This window comes from Panthera pardus, unplaced genomic scaffold (genome assembly GCF_024362965.1).
Source record: "Panthera pardus isolate Hobbes unplaced genomic scaffold, ASM2436296v1 HiC_scaffold_14, whole genome shotgun sequence".
Lineage (NCBI taxonomy): Eukaryota > Metazoa > Chordata > Mammalia > Carnivora > Felidae > Panthera > Panthera pardus.
Genome location: NW_026526699.1, coordinates 876,331 through 892,668, shown reverse-complemented (window position 1 = coordinate 892,668; position 16,338 = coordinate 876,331). Strand labels below are relative to the sequence as shown.

Genomic DNA, 16,338 nt, shown 5'->3' with positions numbered 1-16,338 from the left:
CCCTGCATCCCCGTGCTCCTGCCTCACAGGTCTCTCCCCTCAGGCACAGTGAGTGGAAACGTCATCGTGAACACCATCGCGGGCGTCCCCTGCCGCCACCTTCCAGTCAATTAATAAGCGTCTCGCTTCACCGGTGGCACCGGGAGCCTTGACCGTGAGTTGTCCCCTGCGCACGGGTACCTTCGGTAGCACGTGTGACTTAGGACCCCGCGGAGCTTGTTTGTATTTATTTATTGTTTTAAAGTAATCTTTACACCGAATGTGGGGATTGAACTCACAGTCCCAAGATCAGGGGCTGTACTGACTAAGCCAGGGTTGCCCCAAAAGTTGTTTGCTTTTTAAAGAAATATCCCAGTGGGGCAGAAAGTTCCGACCCAGCTTGAATTTCCTAAGATGATGTAAGTGTTCAGGGAACGGCATCTGCGGTGTGCTTGCTGAGGGCGTGTGTTGAAATCCCTGTAGCGGTTGTGGGAGGAGAAAGGCGGGTCGTGAGGCTGGGTCGCAGACTCCACTGACGGGGGCGCCTCATGTACCGTGACAGATTTGCTTGGGGGGACGTGGGGCCTCAGAGATGGCCACTCTTGGGGGAACCGTACAGGTGGGCGTGCGAAGCGCAGGAGGCGTGGTCAGCTCGTGGGGCGGCCAGACCTGTGCGTGGGAAGCGGGCAGAGGGAAAGCCGTGGGGCCGTGAGACCCTCTGAGCGCAGAACCGGGAGACCTTGCACTCACCAAGACACACGCCGTGTCTGGCCACCTCCTTGCTTCTGGTGCTTCACTGTAAATGACAAAAATAAGCGAGACGGAGGAGGCTCGACTTACATCTCCGTTTCCAGTTTAGTCACGTGTCCAAAGACAGCACGTGCCCTGCGCGAGCAGTGCCCTGACAAGTAGAGTATTGTCCCCTCTTGGTTTTGAAAGTGTCTCCTACGAAAGGTGCTGCTGTAGTGATCGAGACAAGGTGGCGGTGGCAGGGCAGGTACAGCTCCGCAGAATGGGGTACCGAGTCCCGAAAGAGACCCACGTGCGCATGGGCGTTGGTTTCCATGGAGAGCGCCAGGGGTCACAAGGGGAGAGCCTGGTCTTCTCGACGAGTGGCGCTGGGAGGCCTGCGAGAGCACGAGCTGGGCCCCCCGCCGGCTACGAGGAGTCACCCGAGGTGATGGTACACCCAAACGTAAAACCCGAAACAGAAGGACCCGTACATGGAAACCCTGGGAGAACAGCTTTGCTCCCTTGCTTTGGACGGAGACCAAAAGTTAGCCTTCATGAAAGTCAACATCTGGTGCTTGAAATATATTAAGAAAATGGAAAGCTTGGAAAATGCTTGTTGGCCACGTGTGGTAAAGGACCGGTTTGTGGATCGAATGAGGAGTCTGCAGTAAGAAAACAATTTCACACAGCGGACCACAGATCTGAGCAGTCACCTCCCCGAAGAAGAAGCAGGGACAACAGACGTGGACAGGGGTTGGACGTTGTCAGTCCTCGGGGAAAAGCAGGCGAAGGGCCCAGTGAGGTGTGCCGGCGTGTCTCTGAGCGCGGCTTTAGAAACCAGACCTGGCCGCTCCGCCTGGAGCTCGCGCTGCTGATGGCGGGGTCTTAGCGTCGTGTGGGAGATGCGGGGAGGCGGCCTGCCGCACAGCCTCGCACCTCCACGCCTAGGATTTCCCCCAGGGAAGCGAAAGCACGCTTCTGCACGGAAAGCCTGAGTGTGAGTGCGTGCAGGGGGCTTCGTTCATAGCCACTCGGAGAGGAAGCGACCCCAGGACTTTCAGCCGTGAATGGATGGGAGGGCCCGCTGGCACGTCCGCTCCCTCTAGGAACACCCCGCCGTGCACAGTGGGCTGCTGGCCCGCGTGACAAGGTTTGCCAGTGAGCAGCATTTCAGAAGGCCTCACGTTTAAGTAACGTGGGAAAGGCAAAACGGTAGAGACAGGAGACAATACGATCCGTATCTAGATTGCGGTGGCTGCTTGGCCACATGCACCTGTGAACGCTCATAGGTTCGTATACCGGAAACGGGAGAGTTGTACTGTCTGTGCTACGGCATAAATGAGAAGTTTTTCTAGCGTGTCATTTAGGATTACTTTACTTATTTTTCTTCATGCTTTGCAATAAAGCACTTTTGATTTAGCGTCTTAATAAATAACCGCAGCCAGTGGCTGGGCGTGTGGCGTTACGAATGTCCTGCGTGGCCAGTAGCCTCCTGGTGTGAGGGTGGACACCCAAGTCGTTGCACTTGTCCTGTTTTGAAAAAGACCCGTTTCTACGTTTGACGTTTATAGGAGGTAAAGTAATCCATCCGTGACGTGTTTTTTGAGTAGCTCTCAGAGACGAGATACTCTTTGTGGCGACGTGGGAGTAGAAATAGGAGTCCCACGCGGCGTACTTCCCAGGGCTCTGAGAGACCTGCGGCGGGACCGCCCAAGAGCGACAGGTACCAGGGAGGCCTCTCTGAGCTTCCAGAGGACGGGACGACGTCGTCCACGCACGCGACTCTTCGGCACTGGGAAGGCGTGTACGGGGCCCGGCGGGTGGTTCTGTTCAGGGGGCACAAACAGACGTCTGAACGGAGGCAGGGATCCCCCTCCCAGAGGGGCTCTGCGCGCTCGCACCGTGGGACGTTGAGCTCACTGGTCTTAGGGTTTGTGTGTCTGGCTGAAGGATATGGGTTTGTTCGCCGGCAGCCGGGAGCCCTGGGAAGTGCCTGAGCAGAGGTGTGCTCTAGGACAGTTCCCGTGACACTGCGTGTGTCGCAGGATGGGACCCGAGAAGAAAAGGGCAGAGGGAAGACCGTTCCCAGAAGTCCAGGAACGGGCTTCTGTTTCTGGTAATGAGGTCAGGCCTGTTACTTACGCTGCTCTCTAACGAAATGCATCAGAACCATCGGATACAGAAGACTCGTCGTCTCTTTAAAAGTTTTAAGGAGCTGACGAAAAACGTACCGGGGCAAAGTCTGAGGAGGAAGAAATGCAGAGAAAACTGCACCGACGTGGTGTCTGCCTTGCGGTGCCTCTCACCCGTGTCGCCGGACAGGGGACCCCGTGTGAGCCTGAGGCTCGCTCACCCCTGGGGAGTCTGGACGGAGGTGCCGACCCCGTGGGCCGGGAGCCCGGCGGCTCTTCCCGGGACGCGCAGCCGAGCCAGAAGTGAACCCCAGCTTCCCTCCGCCCTCGTGCTGCCCGCAGGGGCGGCGCAGGGCGGGGCCTCTCTCCCTCCAGAGTTGGAGTCCCAAGTCTGTCCTCTGTCAGCCGGAGGGTAGTAGTCAAGTTTTAGGGCACAGTTGTGGGTTTCCAACTGTGCGGGGGCTTTGGCGCCTGTGGCCCCCACACCCGTCCAAGGTTCACCGTAGAGAACGTCCGGGAAGGAGAAATACGGTCACCAGGATTGAAAAGAAGAAAAACTCTGGTAACGGGTACAGCGTGTTTACACACAGTTGGGAGCATTAGCCGGAAGAGGAGTCCCGCCCAGTGCCGTGTGGGTGACAGCAGGGAGTGCGCGAAAGAGCGCGCGAGGCCGCCGAAGACCGACCGGGAGCCTGTGGTGCAGCGGGGTCCAGACGGAGGAGGGCGGGCAAAAGCAGCATTTGAGGATGCGAGTTTTCCAGAACCGAGCGACGGCACCGACCCGTACTTACGGAAATCCCGACCCGTCCCCGTGCAGCCCGCCGTGGGACCACGGGACGGGGCCCGCGCCCGCACGGGGTCGGCCGCAGAGAGACGTGAAAGCAGCCCGAGCCCGGCACGCCGCCTCCGGGGGCGGTTTCCTTCTCGCCGGCCGTGAGGCCGGGAGCTGCTGGGACGACAGGATGCGCTAGTGGCGGTGACGCCGCCTCTGGTGTTCCGTCTCTTCCGGGAAAACTTAGGAGAACGAGGGTAACGTGGCGTTCCCAGACGAAGACGGGTCCCGGCCGGTGGGCCCTTGCCGGATGAAGCACGCTTGAGGCAGAAGGCGGCTGTCGACAGACGGAAGGCGTGAGGAGCGGGGCGGACGCCGACCCGACTGCGACTCCGCGCGGGGCCAACAGCAGGGACCACGCGCTGGGGACAGCGGCGCGTGAGCCGGCGGGGGACCGAGGGGCCGAGACGCTCTGCGGTCTCTCAGGAGGAGCGCGGGGTGTGCCGCCGTAGAGGAGACCCTAGCAAGCGTTCACGGGGTAATTGTAACGGAGCCACCAAAGGAATGCGAGCGTGACTCCCGTGCTCGGGAGGGAAGAGCAGCAGAGAGAGACGTGCTGTGAGGGAAGGCGGGAGAGCAGGGTCGAGGCGCGTGGAGCCGGATGGCCGCCCGGGAAGCACAGCGCGTGGTGCCGGGTCCGCGCGCGGGGACGGGGACGGGGACGGGGCGGCCGTCCGCACCGCGGGGCCGGCAGGGACCAGGGGAGTCGGTGGGGCGTGCCCACTGCCCGTGGCGGGATGCGGGCGGCCGTGGCTCCGAGGGTCCACGTGTGGGGCGCGGGGCGCGGGGAGCGGCAGCGCCTGTGCGGGGGGCGGGAGAAGCTCGGCGTGTCTGGGGAGTGAGCACCGTCGTCTGGAGGCTGGCCCAAACCTCACAGTGTCCCGGGGACGAGAGTCTTTGAGGACAGCGGGGACGGGAGCACCGGCGTCTCAAACTGGTTTTCTGTGGTTAACCGACCCGCTTCAGTGGAACTGTCTCCGTCGGCACGTTCAGCCTGTCAGGCCGCTGAGATCCGGGAAGCGCTCCGTTTTCTTGGGTTCGGAGATTGGGGTCCTCTGCCTCCCACGACCGAGAAAAGAGAAAAGTGCCGAGTGCCCTGACGGCCTCCCCCCGTCGCCTCTTGCAGACCTCTGGAGGCCCTGCTCCCGCCCAGGTGGTCCACACCCAGCCGCGAGCGGTCGGCTCCCCGGCCACGGCCTCGTCCGACCTGGTGTCCCTGGCACCCACCCAGAGCGTTCGCGCGGTTACCTCTGTGACAGCCTCGGCCGTGGTCACCACCAGCCTGACCCCGGTGCAGACCCCGACCCGGTCTCTGGTGACTCAGGTGTCCCAAGGTAAAGGCGGGTTCGGTTTCCCGTGTGACCCTTCTCACCGTCAAACCGAGCCGGGACCTCGAGCGGCCGTTTGTCACGGGAGGAGGGGAGGGCCGTGTGCGCGCGAGGTCTGACGGAGCCCCTCTCCAGCCGCAGGGGTGCAGCTGCCCGGGAAGGCCATCACGCCCGCACACTTCCAGCTGCTCAGGCAGCAGCAGCAGCAGCAGCAGCCGCAGCCGCAGCCGCAGCCGCCGCCGCCGCCGCCGCCCTCCCAGGTGCAGGTCCCGCAGATCCAGGGCCAGGCCCAGTCGCCGGCGCAGATCAAAGCTGTCGGCAAGCTGACCCCGGTGAGTACCTTGCGGGGCACCGCACGCACGCCATCCGATGCCTCGCCTTGTCGTTTACTTCCGAGTGTGTTTTGCACGGATCCGCTGTGGTCTTTGGGGGAGGCGTGCTTGTCTCGTCTTTAACAACCACTCTCCGTACGGCGCCCCCCCCACGGTCGTGTGAGCGGCCTGGTCACAGCGCTCTGGAGACGTGTCTTCCCGCTCGCGTTCTGGCGCTCCGCGCCGCAGTTCAGGCTCCGAAGTAGAGGTTCCGTCCCCAGCCAGAGAAAATGGTGACGCGTAGCGCATGGGCGGTGTTGTTCCTCAAAGTGATTTGAGTCCTGACGTTCCTGATTTTTGCCGCTCTGCACCACCTGTGCAGTCGTGTACAAAAATACGTTCACTTTGAAGGGAGATACTGTATCTGCCACATTGGAAGAGCGCCATTGCTTGGCACGGGTAGTGAGTAGAGAGAACTGCTAGAAACAAGACAGTGTTTTAGAGTTCCAGCTAGTTCCCGGGCCTGCCACAGTAAGTACCCGACCTTGGGCCTGCCCTTCTCGCTTGCAGAGGGGCAAGAGGGCATGCCGGAGGGCTGCGGGGGGGGGGGGGGGGGTGCAAGCCCTCAGCCGAGGCTCCACTAGTGAGGCCCCGGGCGCACCAGAGAAAGGACGAGCCACCTGATACGGCATTCACGCTCGATCATAGCCAGAAGGCCCAGAAGTGATCCCAGAGAAAGCACTGAGCTCCTGTCGCGCCAGCCACGTGTCAGGGGCTCTGTGGCTACCGAAGGGGACAGCCCGGGTCTAGAACGTGGCCGTTACTGCAGAAGTCTGGGGGACGGCCCTTAAATTAGAAAGTTACTGGGCCCAGCTCCCTCTCCCCGCCCCCCCCACGCCCCCCCCACCCTCCCCACCCCCACCCCCCACCCCCACCCCCCGCACTGCCTTCCCTCCTCCCCATGTCCTGCTTCTCCCCAGGACACGAGGGCCTGCCCACGGCTGCCAGGGCCTCCCGATCACTCACTTGTTTGCCTGTGCCTGGGCGCAGCCTGCCCTCCCTGAAGTCGATTTCAGAGTTGTTGTCATTGTCCCCATGTAGACACAGATCTGATAGGAATTACACAGCATAAGTTCTCTAAAAAGAAAATTGACTCCTTAAAATAGTTTTTGGGCTGTTTTGGCATCTTGATGTTTTAACTTAAAGGCATGAGACTTTTTTATCGATGGTATTCATTTGGAGACACTTCGAACAAAAAGTTGAGAGCTGATGCACGTCTCCTCATAGACTTTAGAAGTTCAAAAAGGATTATGATTTAAAGACTTTAAAAATTTTATAGGCTACAGATTTAAGGTCACTTGTTTGCGAGTGAGAGAAACCAAGAAATCTTGCTGTGAATTCACTCATCTGTCAGAATTACTGTTTCTGGTTTGCGTCAGTAATGCTAGTTTTTAACAAAAGAACATTTTTTAAAAATGTCAGAAAGCCCCTAGATTGTGGTTTGCATATTGCGTATTAGCAACTGTCTACCTCGGTGTCTAATGGATAGTTCAACGGTAACTTGAAACCAAGATTTATGGATTTGGAATGCGGCTAATATTGATGAAAAGCTACTTTATCTGGGTTTTAGGAACATCTGATCAAAATGCAGAAGCAGAAACTGCAGCTGCCCCAGCAGGCCCCCCCACCGCAGGCCCCGCCAGGGCCCCCACAGCCCGCCACACAAGTGCAAGTGCAGGCCCCGCCACCCACGCCGCAGCAGAGCCCCCAGCTGGCCACGGTCACGGCCCCGCGGCCCGGAGCCCTGCTCACGGGCACCACCGTGGCCAACCTCCAGGTGGCCCGGCTCGTAAGTTCCAGTTGATACGTTTGTTTTTCCGAGGCAATGTCTTTGAACGTTTACGTGGACTGTTACTGCTTGCTCAGGCCGACGCTAGGCGTTCTGGCGGGCCTCCTAGGAGAGCGATAGGTGCGCTTCCCTCCCCACGCCGCCCAGAGCTTTGGCGGGCGGGGCAGCTGGAGGAGGCGGGGAGTGAGCCAGACGATGCAGGGAGGGCCAGGCTCTGTTGGGGACGAGGCCCGTGTCGGGAGGTGGGCGAGGCCTGAACACCAGGCTCTGGTGTCCCTGTGCTCTGTCGGCCCAGAGACGCTGGAGGTTTCTGAAGGGGAGCAGAAAGTCGCAGTGAAATCAGCATCTGGGAAGAGGAGTGAGATTCGGCAAGAGCGGGTCTCATGTGCTGTGGGCCAGACACTGTGCCATCAGGCGAGCCTGTGTCCTGCTTGGGGAGCCCCGCGTTCTGGCCCTAGTGACCGCTAACGGCAGGGACCCTGCTCCGGGCCGGGTGCCGCCCTAGGCCCTGGACCTCTCACGTGATCAGTGCTCGCAGGCTGCTGCGGAGGCAGGAGTAGGGCGGTTTGAGTGTGCACTCAACTGTGCAGGTGTGCAGACTGAGGCCCACAGCTCGGGTAACTTGCCCAAATCGTACTGCTAGTCGCCTGCCACTGGGCGGCTCGGGCTGGGTGCTCAGGCTCTGCTGTGCGTGTGCCTCACGAGGCCTGCTCCAAGGCCGCAAGACGGGTGGGAGTGGACGGGAACCGGGAAGGCAAGTGTGGTTCTGCCTGTATTCACAAGAAACGTTTAGTTCAAACAAGAGTGGGGATCACGTGCGGTGGCCAGGGTGTAGGGAAGGCGGCACGTGCCCCCTGCAGGGTCGCCGGAGGGAGATCGGCTCCGACTCTGGGGGGAGTTCCAGTGATTCGGCCAAAAACTGCTCGCCAGTTTACCTCGGGGACCTGTGTCTGTTCCCTCTAAAGAACTAGTAGGAGGAGTACCACGTGCCGGGCGCACAATCCTGTCGTTTCGGGCGTGTTAGAGGAGGGACGTAGGCCCCCCTTAACTGGGGACTTTACCAAGTAGTGCAGTGGCGTCCCACTCGTTGGGACAGCACGCGGCTTTGGACGATGATGTGGCAAAAGGCAGAGAAACCGACCACAAGCTACGTGCAAGTCGTCCCGCTTGCACACTTTCGCAGCAAGTCACGAAGGTGAGAACGTCTCATGGGCTCAACGCTGGTTTTCACACTCACGTGTGTGTAGGTTTAGGGTTAGCCGAGTGCTTGCACGGGTAAAGCGGATCTGTTTTCCTCTCCGAAGATGCAACATAATCGACGAGCACTCGGTAGCAGCGTGGTGACTGAGTAGCAACAGGTGGGATCCGTGGGAGAGCTTTCTGGAAGAGTGCGGCAGGGGCCACAGGAGGGGGCGGCAGGCCGGCCTTCAGTCGTAGCGGAAGGAGCGGGAGACGGCTCGTGTAGCAGACGCTGCAGGCCGGGGCTCCTCCGGGGAGCGGGGGCGGAGAGGCACAGGTGCGAGCTGCGTGGCAGGGTCTGATCGCGAGTGTGGGTGTGCAGCACGTGGGGCTCATGGAGCCCCCGTCCCCCGCGCTCGCCGGTGGCGGGTCACGCGTAGATGAGCCCACGCCTGCGTATGTTCCTTCAGCCGACAACCACTTTTCGCTTTGTGAATCGTTTCCCACCGCTTGGCCTCTTGTGGGGAAACGTTTGCACAGACGAGTGCCGTCCCGAACATCTCTGGACTCTCCCATTATTTTCATTGTTTAGACCCGGGTTCCCCCTTCGCAGCTGCAGGCGCAAGGGCAGATGCAGGCTCAGGCGCCCCAGCCGGCCCAGGTGGCGCTGGCGAAGCCTCCGGTGGTGTCCGTGCCTGCGGCCGTGGTCTCCTCGCCGGGTGTGACGACCCTGCCCATGAACGTTGCCGGGATCAGTGTGGCCATCGGGCAGCCGCAGAAAGCTGCAGGTGCCTGTCTTGTGCGGCCCCTCGTCCCCCCGCCCCCCCCCCGCCCCCCCCTCCCCCCCCCCCCCGCTGCGCTTAGAGCCTCGAGCGGGGCCAGCGCGTCCTCTGGCATGATGGCCACCCGCCCTGCCAGCTTCCGTGCTGGACGCCCACGTCAAGCATGTCAGGGCAATGCACCTTCAGCCGGAGTGCCCCTTGGCGTCCCGAGTACAAGGCTTGGCCCTTCATTTAACCGTTAACGTTCTGAGCTCCCCGTACCTTTACGTGAACGTCCTCATGAGCCCAGAAACCACGTAAGCGTACCCGTGGGGTGGCCGTGTTTGTCCCGCACAGATCCCGCGTGGGGTTTTCTACAGGGACGGCCGTCCGTCTGAACCACCCGGCGGCTCAGGGAGATGCAGGGAGCTTCAGGGAAGCCCCGAGACCCGCGCCCCTCCTGAGCTCTGTGACTAAGGACTTGGTCGTGTTCGCAGGACAGACCGTCGTGGCCCAGCCCGTGCACGTCCAGCAGCTGCTGAAGCTGAAGCAGCAAGCCGTGCAGCAGCAGAAAGCCATCCAGCCACAGGCTGCCCCGGGCCCAGCGGCTGTCCAGCAGAAGGTACCGGCTTCCTGCGGGGATTCTCCCGCCACCCTGTCTCCACGCCGAGCCGGGCCCTGCCGCCGGGCACGGCGTGCGCGTGGGACGGGAGGGTGCTGCGCGTCTCGCCTCGCTGCCTGACGACCCCGTGCCCGTGCACTCAGGCTGCGCGGGGGGCTCGGGGTAGGAGCTGCTGTGAGGCCTCCCCGGGGAGAGTGTGGTTACGGGACGGGGACCCCCGGGTGCCAGGAGCCTGCGGGGAGCCGGGAAGCGGGCTGCGGAATTGCACGGCTGGGAAAGGGCCGGAAGGATTCAGGGGTGGAGGTGTAGCTCTCCGTGTGTGAGTGCCTGGCCCCCCGGTGTGCCGGACGGACCTTGTGCTCAGATGAGCCAGGCGGGGGCTGTGTCCTTGTGTGTTTGTACACGCGTGCGTGCGTGCCGTGAGGGGAGTGACGGGCTGAGGGGAGAGGGGCCTGCCGGAAGGAGCGCTGTCAGCGTCTCGCCGACTCACAAGTGTGCGAGCACGTAGCTCTGAGCGGATTCGGGTCCCCAGGCCGTGCAGTGTGCAGGCGCCCCACTGAGAGGAGGCGAGAGTGAGGTGCTGGGCTGCTGTGCGTACTCACTGGTAGCTCGCAGCCCGACGTGTGGGCGACGACACTCTGGTTCTCCGGGTGCGTGTCAGACCCGCTGTTTTCCTGCACGGGAGCGGCTGTCGCTCCGGTGTCGGATTTCAGGGCAGGGCTGCGCGTGTTACCCAGAGGAAACTGAGGCTCAGAGAAAGGAAATGACTTGCTCAGAGTCGCAGAGCTGACCGTCGGACCGCAGGGTCCCGCGTGCGGCACACGTGTCAGACGGACGGCTCTTCCCGGAGTGTCGCCGTCCCGCTTCCAGGGGCCTGCTGGGGGCGGAGACCCCGCCCGCCTCTGACCCTCTGACCCCGTTGTGTCTGTGGGGACGGCAGAGGGAAGGGGCCGCGCCGGCCAGGGGCGTGGTTAGGGCGTGCCAGGGCAGACACGTTCAGGAGGGCAGAGGGGGTGGGGGGGGGGGTTGGGGCTCGGGCAAGAGCCATCCTGGCAGCAGCCGCTCCACGTGCCAGATGTGTGCCCTCGGGACCTCTTGCCCCTTCCTCCCGGGTGGGTGGAGCCGTTGGCCTTCGAGAAAGGTGTGTCTCGTTGGTTGCAGAGCAGTCAGCACACCCACCGCCGGGAGCCGTGTCCTCCCCTCGGAGGAGACCCTCCGAGTCCCCTCCCTGGTCCTTTCGGGCCATCCTGGGACTCGGCTCCGTAGGCGTGTAGGGCGAGCGGCCACGCTGGGAGGCACTGGCGCCAGGATGCCGAGGACACCGTGGTCGGGCCTGTGTCATTGTAGGGTTGGCGTACCTTGGGGCGGGGAGGGGGGGCGGGGGGCCTTAGCTGTAGCGTCGGTCTGATGTTCGTGTGGCTCGAAAGACTAAAGAATACCGTGGGTGGCCACGGCCTCCTAAACCAACCGTGTAGACTGTGTGCACGGCCTGGGGAACAGTCCTCGCTCCTGGCAGAGAAAACTAGAAATGAGATTAAACCTGCAAAGGTCGTGCGTGTAGGTTTCTCGCCCTTTATGCCAAGTGGTTTTGGGTACGTGCCCAAATCGTAAAATTAGATTCAGGAAATCGTAGGCGGGTGTTTTTTGTATCGTGGTCAAGTTCACTCACTGACGTGAGGAGCGGGCACGACGCCAGGCGTACAGACGGTGTAAAGGTGAGCCCCAGCCTGGTCTCCCAGGGGGCTTGGGCACGGCCGGTGACACACAGGCGGGGCCGTGCCGGGAGCATGGGCCGGGGGTGCCGGGGGCCCTCCCGGCTGGCCCCGAGGAGGCAACGCCTGGCCTCGCCTGGCTCTGACCTAGGGCCGTCTCTCTCCAGATCGCCGCACAGCAGATCGCTGCTCAGGGCCAGCCGCAGAAGGTCACCTATGCCACCCAGCCAGCCCTCAAGACCCAGTTTCTTACCACACCCATGTCCCAGGCCCAGAAGCTGGCCGGGGCTCAGCAGGTGCAGACCCAGATCCAGGTGAGCGGGAGCGCGTATGCGGGGACCGCGCAACACCGGGCGCGCACGGGCTGGTCGGATGCGTGGGGCGCGGAGTGACCGCCGGCGGATACCCCGAAGGCCGCACGGTGGGCCTCTGCTCCTCGGAGGTGGCCGTGCCCTGACGTGCCTCGCTGGCTTTGCCGCCTGTGGGGTCGCAGCGGTGTGGCTTGGGGGCCGTGCTGAGGTCACGCTCCGGGGACGTCCTTCGTGCCTGTGAGGCTCCTCCGGGAGGTAGCGGTCAACTTCCTGCTTGACGCATCCGCACGCGCCATCACTCGGCTGCCGCCGGCCCGTGGCTGCTTACGGAAGGCGGCAGGAGCCGCAGAGACGCGTGCCGGGCCTCAGCAGGGGGGCTGCTTCGCGCACGTGAGCCGCGCACGCGGCCACCCGGGGTGGGGGAGCAGCGTCGTGGGGGGTGCGCGTCCATCGGGCTTCTGCAGCGGTCCCAGCCCCCCGGGCCTCCTCCTGGCCTCGGCCTGCCTGCGTGCCGCCGTGTCCCTCCGGCGGCTGCCGCGGCTCCGCCTGTCAGGACCCCGTGAACCGGCGGCTCTCGTCTTCTGTGAGCCGCTGCCCGTTCCCGTGCTCTCCCAGCGCTGCTCCCCACCCTGGCTGTTAGCCCTCGGGGCTCTGTACTGTTGCCGGCGGCGCCCGATCTTTGCACTCACGGCGTGGTGTCTCCGGATGAGCGAAAGTTCTTAACTTTAACGTACCGGGACTCGTCAGTCTTCCTGTTTCTGAATGGCGCTTTCTGTGTCTTGCTTAAGAAACCCTTCCCAGCCGTCCCGACGTTCCTTTCCCTTGTCTTCTACAAACCTTGTAGTTTTTCATTCACACTTAGGTTTTTAACCTTGTTGGAAGTGTTTTTCCAGGTGATAGACAAACAGGGATTCGTTTGCATTTTCCCATCAGAACACCCTGTTACTTTCGGCACTACTTTTCCCCCGATCCGTCGCGGGGCACTGGCATAAACGGTGCCTTCTCCAGCACCGCGCTCTGCGTCCGTCCCTCGGGCGTAGAGAGGCTCGGCATCCGGGAGGCAGACCCCCCACCTCGTCCCGCTGGTGACATCCTGCTGCGCTTGGCTCTCTGCGCTTCCCAGCTCGAGTCAGCTGGTGAAGTTGACACGCCACGGCCACAGCTGTTGGAATTCTCGCTGGAACCGCTCGCTTTGGCACACGCACGCTAAAATTAGCGGGGTGCAGCATTCCTGGACTCTGTAGACGAATCTGGGGGAAAGCTGATGTCTCTGCAGCCTCGACTGGAGATTCACCAACGTGATGTGTCTTTTGTTGTTTAACTTCTTTAACGCCCTTTAACTAGGTTTTCTGACTTTTTCCCAGGAAGGTCGTATCTCTTGTATCGGATTTGTTCCTGCTTAGTGAATATTTCTGATGCTTCTGTAGTCCTGTGTTTCTGAGTCTCTGTTTTCTGTCTGTGCCTTGCACAGTCTCTGTACCTTGACCTTTGAATCCGGATGCCTCCATCAAGCCCTGTTCCTTCGACAGTCCACCCGTGGTCTCCTGCGCTCCCTTTGTCCCCCGGCACGTGGCCCGCACAGGGTGGTGGCCGGAGCCTTGCTCTTGCCCCGCCCCTTTCTTCCTGCTTCGTTGTGCCGGTGAGGCCCGCAGAGGCCCCGACGGAGTGGACGGGAGGCTCGGCCATATCTGTTCACGTGATCATCTTTGCAGGTCTGATTTGTTAAATCATCCTTCGTTAGAGCAAGACAATTTTCTTCTTCACCTAGTTTGCTAGAAATTTTGTTCCCTTTTTTCTGTGGCGTTTTAAAAGTGTTTTTAGAGGCACTTCTTCCCTTGGTGATCCCTCCCAGTCTCGACGCCCCGGTTCTGTCTCTGTGCCCATGACTCCAGATTCACACCTGCAGCCGATTGCTACTCCTGTTCCAGACTCTGGTCCTAACCGCCTTTGGACAGGTCCCCGGAGACGTGTGGCCTCTGCGGGGCCTTGGCCTCACGTGACCTTCGGCCTTGCCTGGGCCAGACCCACAGCAGCTGTCCTTTCTTGATCTCACACTCCAGACCCAGTCCGCCAGCGATTCCGGCTCTCTGGCAGTGTCGGGCACGGTTGTCAGGCCATCCTGTCGCTGGGTCAAGTTTACTACTTGGGTTGCTCCAGACTTCTGCGTCCTTACCGATGCCTGTTCTGTCAGTTACTGCACAGATGTGTTAAAAGTCTCTCACTCTGCTTGTGCGCTTCTCCTTATGTTTTTTTCCATTTTTGCTTTTTTTCTTTTTTAATTTAATGTTTATTTTTGAGGGAGACAGAGCGTGAGTGGAGGAGGGACAGAGGGAGAGAGGGAGACACAGAATCTGAAGCAGGCTCCGGGCTCTGAGCTGTCAGCCCGGAGCCCGACACAGGGCTTGAACCCACAGACCGTGAGGTCATGACCTGAGCTGAAGTTGCACGCTTAAACCGACTGAGCCACCCAGGTGCCCCTCCGTTTTTGCTTTTTATATTAGATCCCTTATTAGCTACATTTAAATTAAGGATTTTAATTTTATGTCTTTGCTGCTGTTGTTTCAGTAACTGTGTTTATAGTAGTTACCTTCTTGTGAGCCAGCTCCTTGAAGCCCGTCTTTGGGATTGCTTTGAGCTCTGGGTTGCAGGCCGATTCCTGCTCCTGCTGGGCTCCCGGGGGCTCCGCCAGGGCCAGATCCGCTGTGGCTTGAGGGTCGGTGTCCCTCAGGTAATGTCAGTCGGGTTCTGCGCCTGGGTCCCCTCCCCTGCCAGCACCAGGGCCTCGTGTGGTGCGCTTCCTCGCAGATCCCCTCCCGGTGACGGAACCACAGGGGGGCCTCACTGACCATGGATCTGAACTCAGCCCCTTGTCTGCCGCGCCCCTGGCGACCGTGAGAATCCCCCGCGGGGCCTCCTCACGGAGCACGTGCTCTCAGGGTGAGCGCCTCCGCCCGTCACTCTGGGTGCCACCACAGCCGCGGTTTGGGACCGGGACTTCCTCGCCTCTGTCGAGTTCATGGACGCATTTAAGATGTGTCCGTGTCACCCACGGGGTCTCCGTGTTTTCGTGGTGTGCCCACGGAGTCCCGGCCCGCTGTGTGCAAGTGGGGCCCTCATCCAACTGCCTGAGTCTTTGTTTCCGGTCAGCGCTGCGGAGGACTTGGGCGCGTTCGTTGTCCCAGCAAATCCTGTGACGATTTTTAATACAGTGAACTGGTGTGTGCTCTCCGCATAATTTCACGTTTTATAATGAGAACCAGCATTTACTTGGAGCTCTGTCGTTTACAAGTGTGTCACGAAATTTCACATTTGCTCCAGAATTGTCTCAGAAAAGACTTAACTTCATCCCTGTTCTATGAGTTAGAGACCCAGGCAGGAGTGTCCCGGCCCGGCCCCCAGCAGCTGCCCACTCAGGAGCCTGATCTGCCTCTCTGAACCGACAGCCCCGGGTAGACCCGAGTGGCCAGAATCCTCTTTCTGCCTCGGGACAGCCACATACGCACATGGCGAAACATTTGTGAGAGGCAGTGGCGGGGTGGGAAGCGGCACTTTGTCGGGAAGGGAGATCTCAGCCGTGATCGAGAAGAAGATGGCAGCGTGATGAAATGTCGGTGCATCGTGAGAACAGGCTGAGCCTTAGCTGCAGTGGGGGTGCCCTCCCGGGACATTGCCCAGGCTCGAAGAAGGGACTCTTGTGAGAATTCTGGAGACGCTAAACTATTTCATTCTCTCCTCGATTTACTTCTCTTACATGAACTCTCCCATACAAACAGTTCTTAGTAAAAGAAAAAACGTGGCTGAGACACGAGACCAGGAGAAGCTGCTAGTTAGACCCGCTTGCAGCTTGCGGAGGCGGGCACGGTCCCCCTGCAGCGTGGTAAGCGGGGTCTCTCAGGCTCCAGGTGAGCAACCCGAGAGGGGCTCTTCTGGGTCACTTGGACGCTGTTCTGTTTTTGCTTTTTTTTGTTGTTGACGTTTACTGACTTTTGAGAGAGGGCGAGCACGCGTATGAGCATGAGAGAGGGACGGGCAGAGAGAGGAAGACAGGATCCGAAGCCGGCTCTGCACTGACAGCCCCGACGTGGGGCTCAAACCCACAAACTGTGAGGTCAGGACCCGAGCCGAAGTCGGACGCTTTACCGACTCAGCCCGCCCCGGGCGCCCCTGTTTTTGCTTTTTTTAAGAGCTGAAGGAAAGAAAGGGGGAGAAAAGTCTCTTCCTGTGCATACGTGCTTTTGAATTCTACATTTGGCTTTTCTTTGTTTTGTCGAAGGTTGCCAAACTCCCTCAAGTCGTCCAGCAGCAGACGCCCGTGGCCAGCATCCAGCAGGTCGCCTCTGCTTCCCAGCAGGTAGGACCCACAGACGCACAGCCCTCCGGGGGGGTGTCACGCCAACTTCTCAGTAAACTTCACGTTTTCCTTTAGGGGGGTTCTTGGTTTTGGTTGTGAGAAAGTAGAACGTTAACAGAACCACTTTCGATTTTCATAATTCAGAAAAAATTCATTTCGGGGAGGATTCTTGAAACCCTTAGGCCAGCAGGACAGAGCTGAACGTACGTGTTCGGGTCAGAAATCAGGGGTTTATTCTA

General features: G+C 60.6%; 1 protein-coding gene across 1 annotated transcript in view; it reads left to right on the top strand.

The window, feature by feature from the left end:
* The window catches only part of EP400 (E1A binding protein p400), a 97,987-nt gene that overhangs the window by 78,210 nt on the left and 3,439 nt on the right, over positions 1–16,338 (top strand). The window contains 9 exon segments of the mRNA XM_053901867.1: positions 44–87; positions 89–154; positions 4,802–5,009; positions 5,139–5,335; positions 6,945–7,163; positions 8,935–9,130; positions 9,601–9,725; positions 11,605–11,751; positions 16,022–16,099. Coding sequence (XP_053757842.1) covers positions 44–87; positions 89–154; positions 4,802–5,009; positions 5,139–5,335; positions 6,945–7,163; positions 8,935–9,130; positions 9,601–9,725; positions 11,605–11,751; positions 16,022–16,099 — 1,280 coding nt within the window.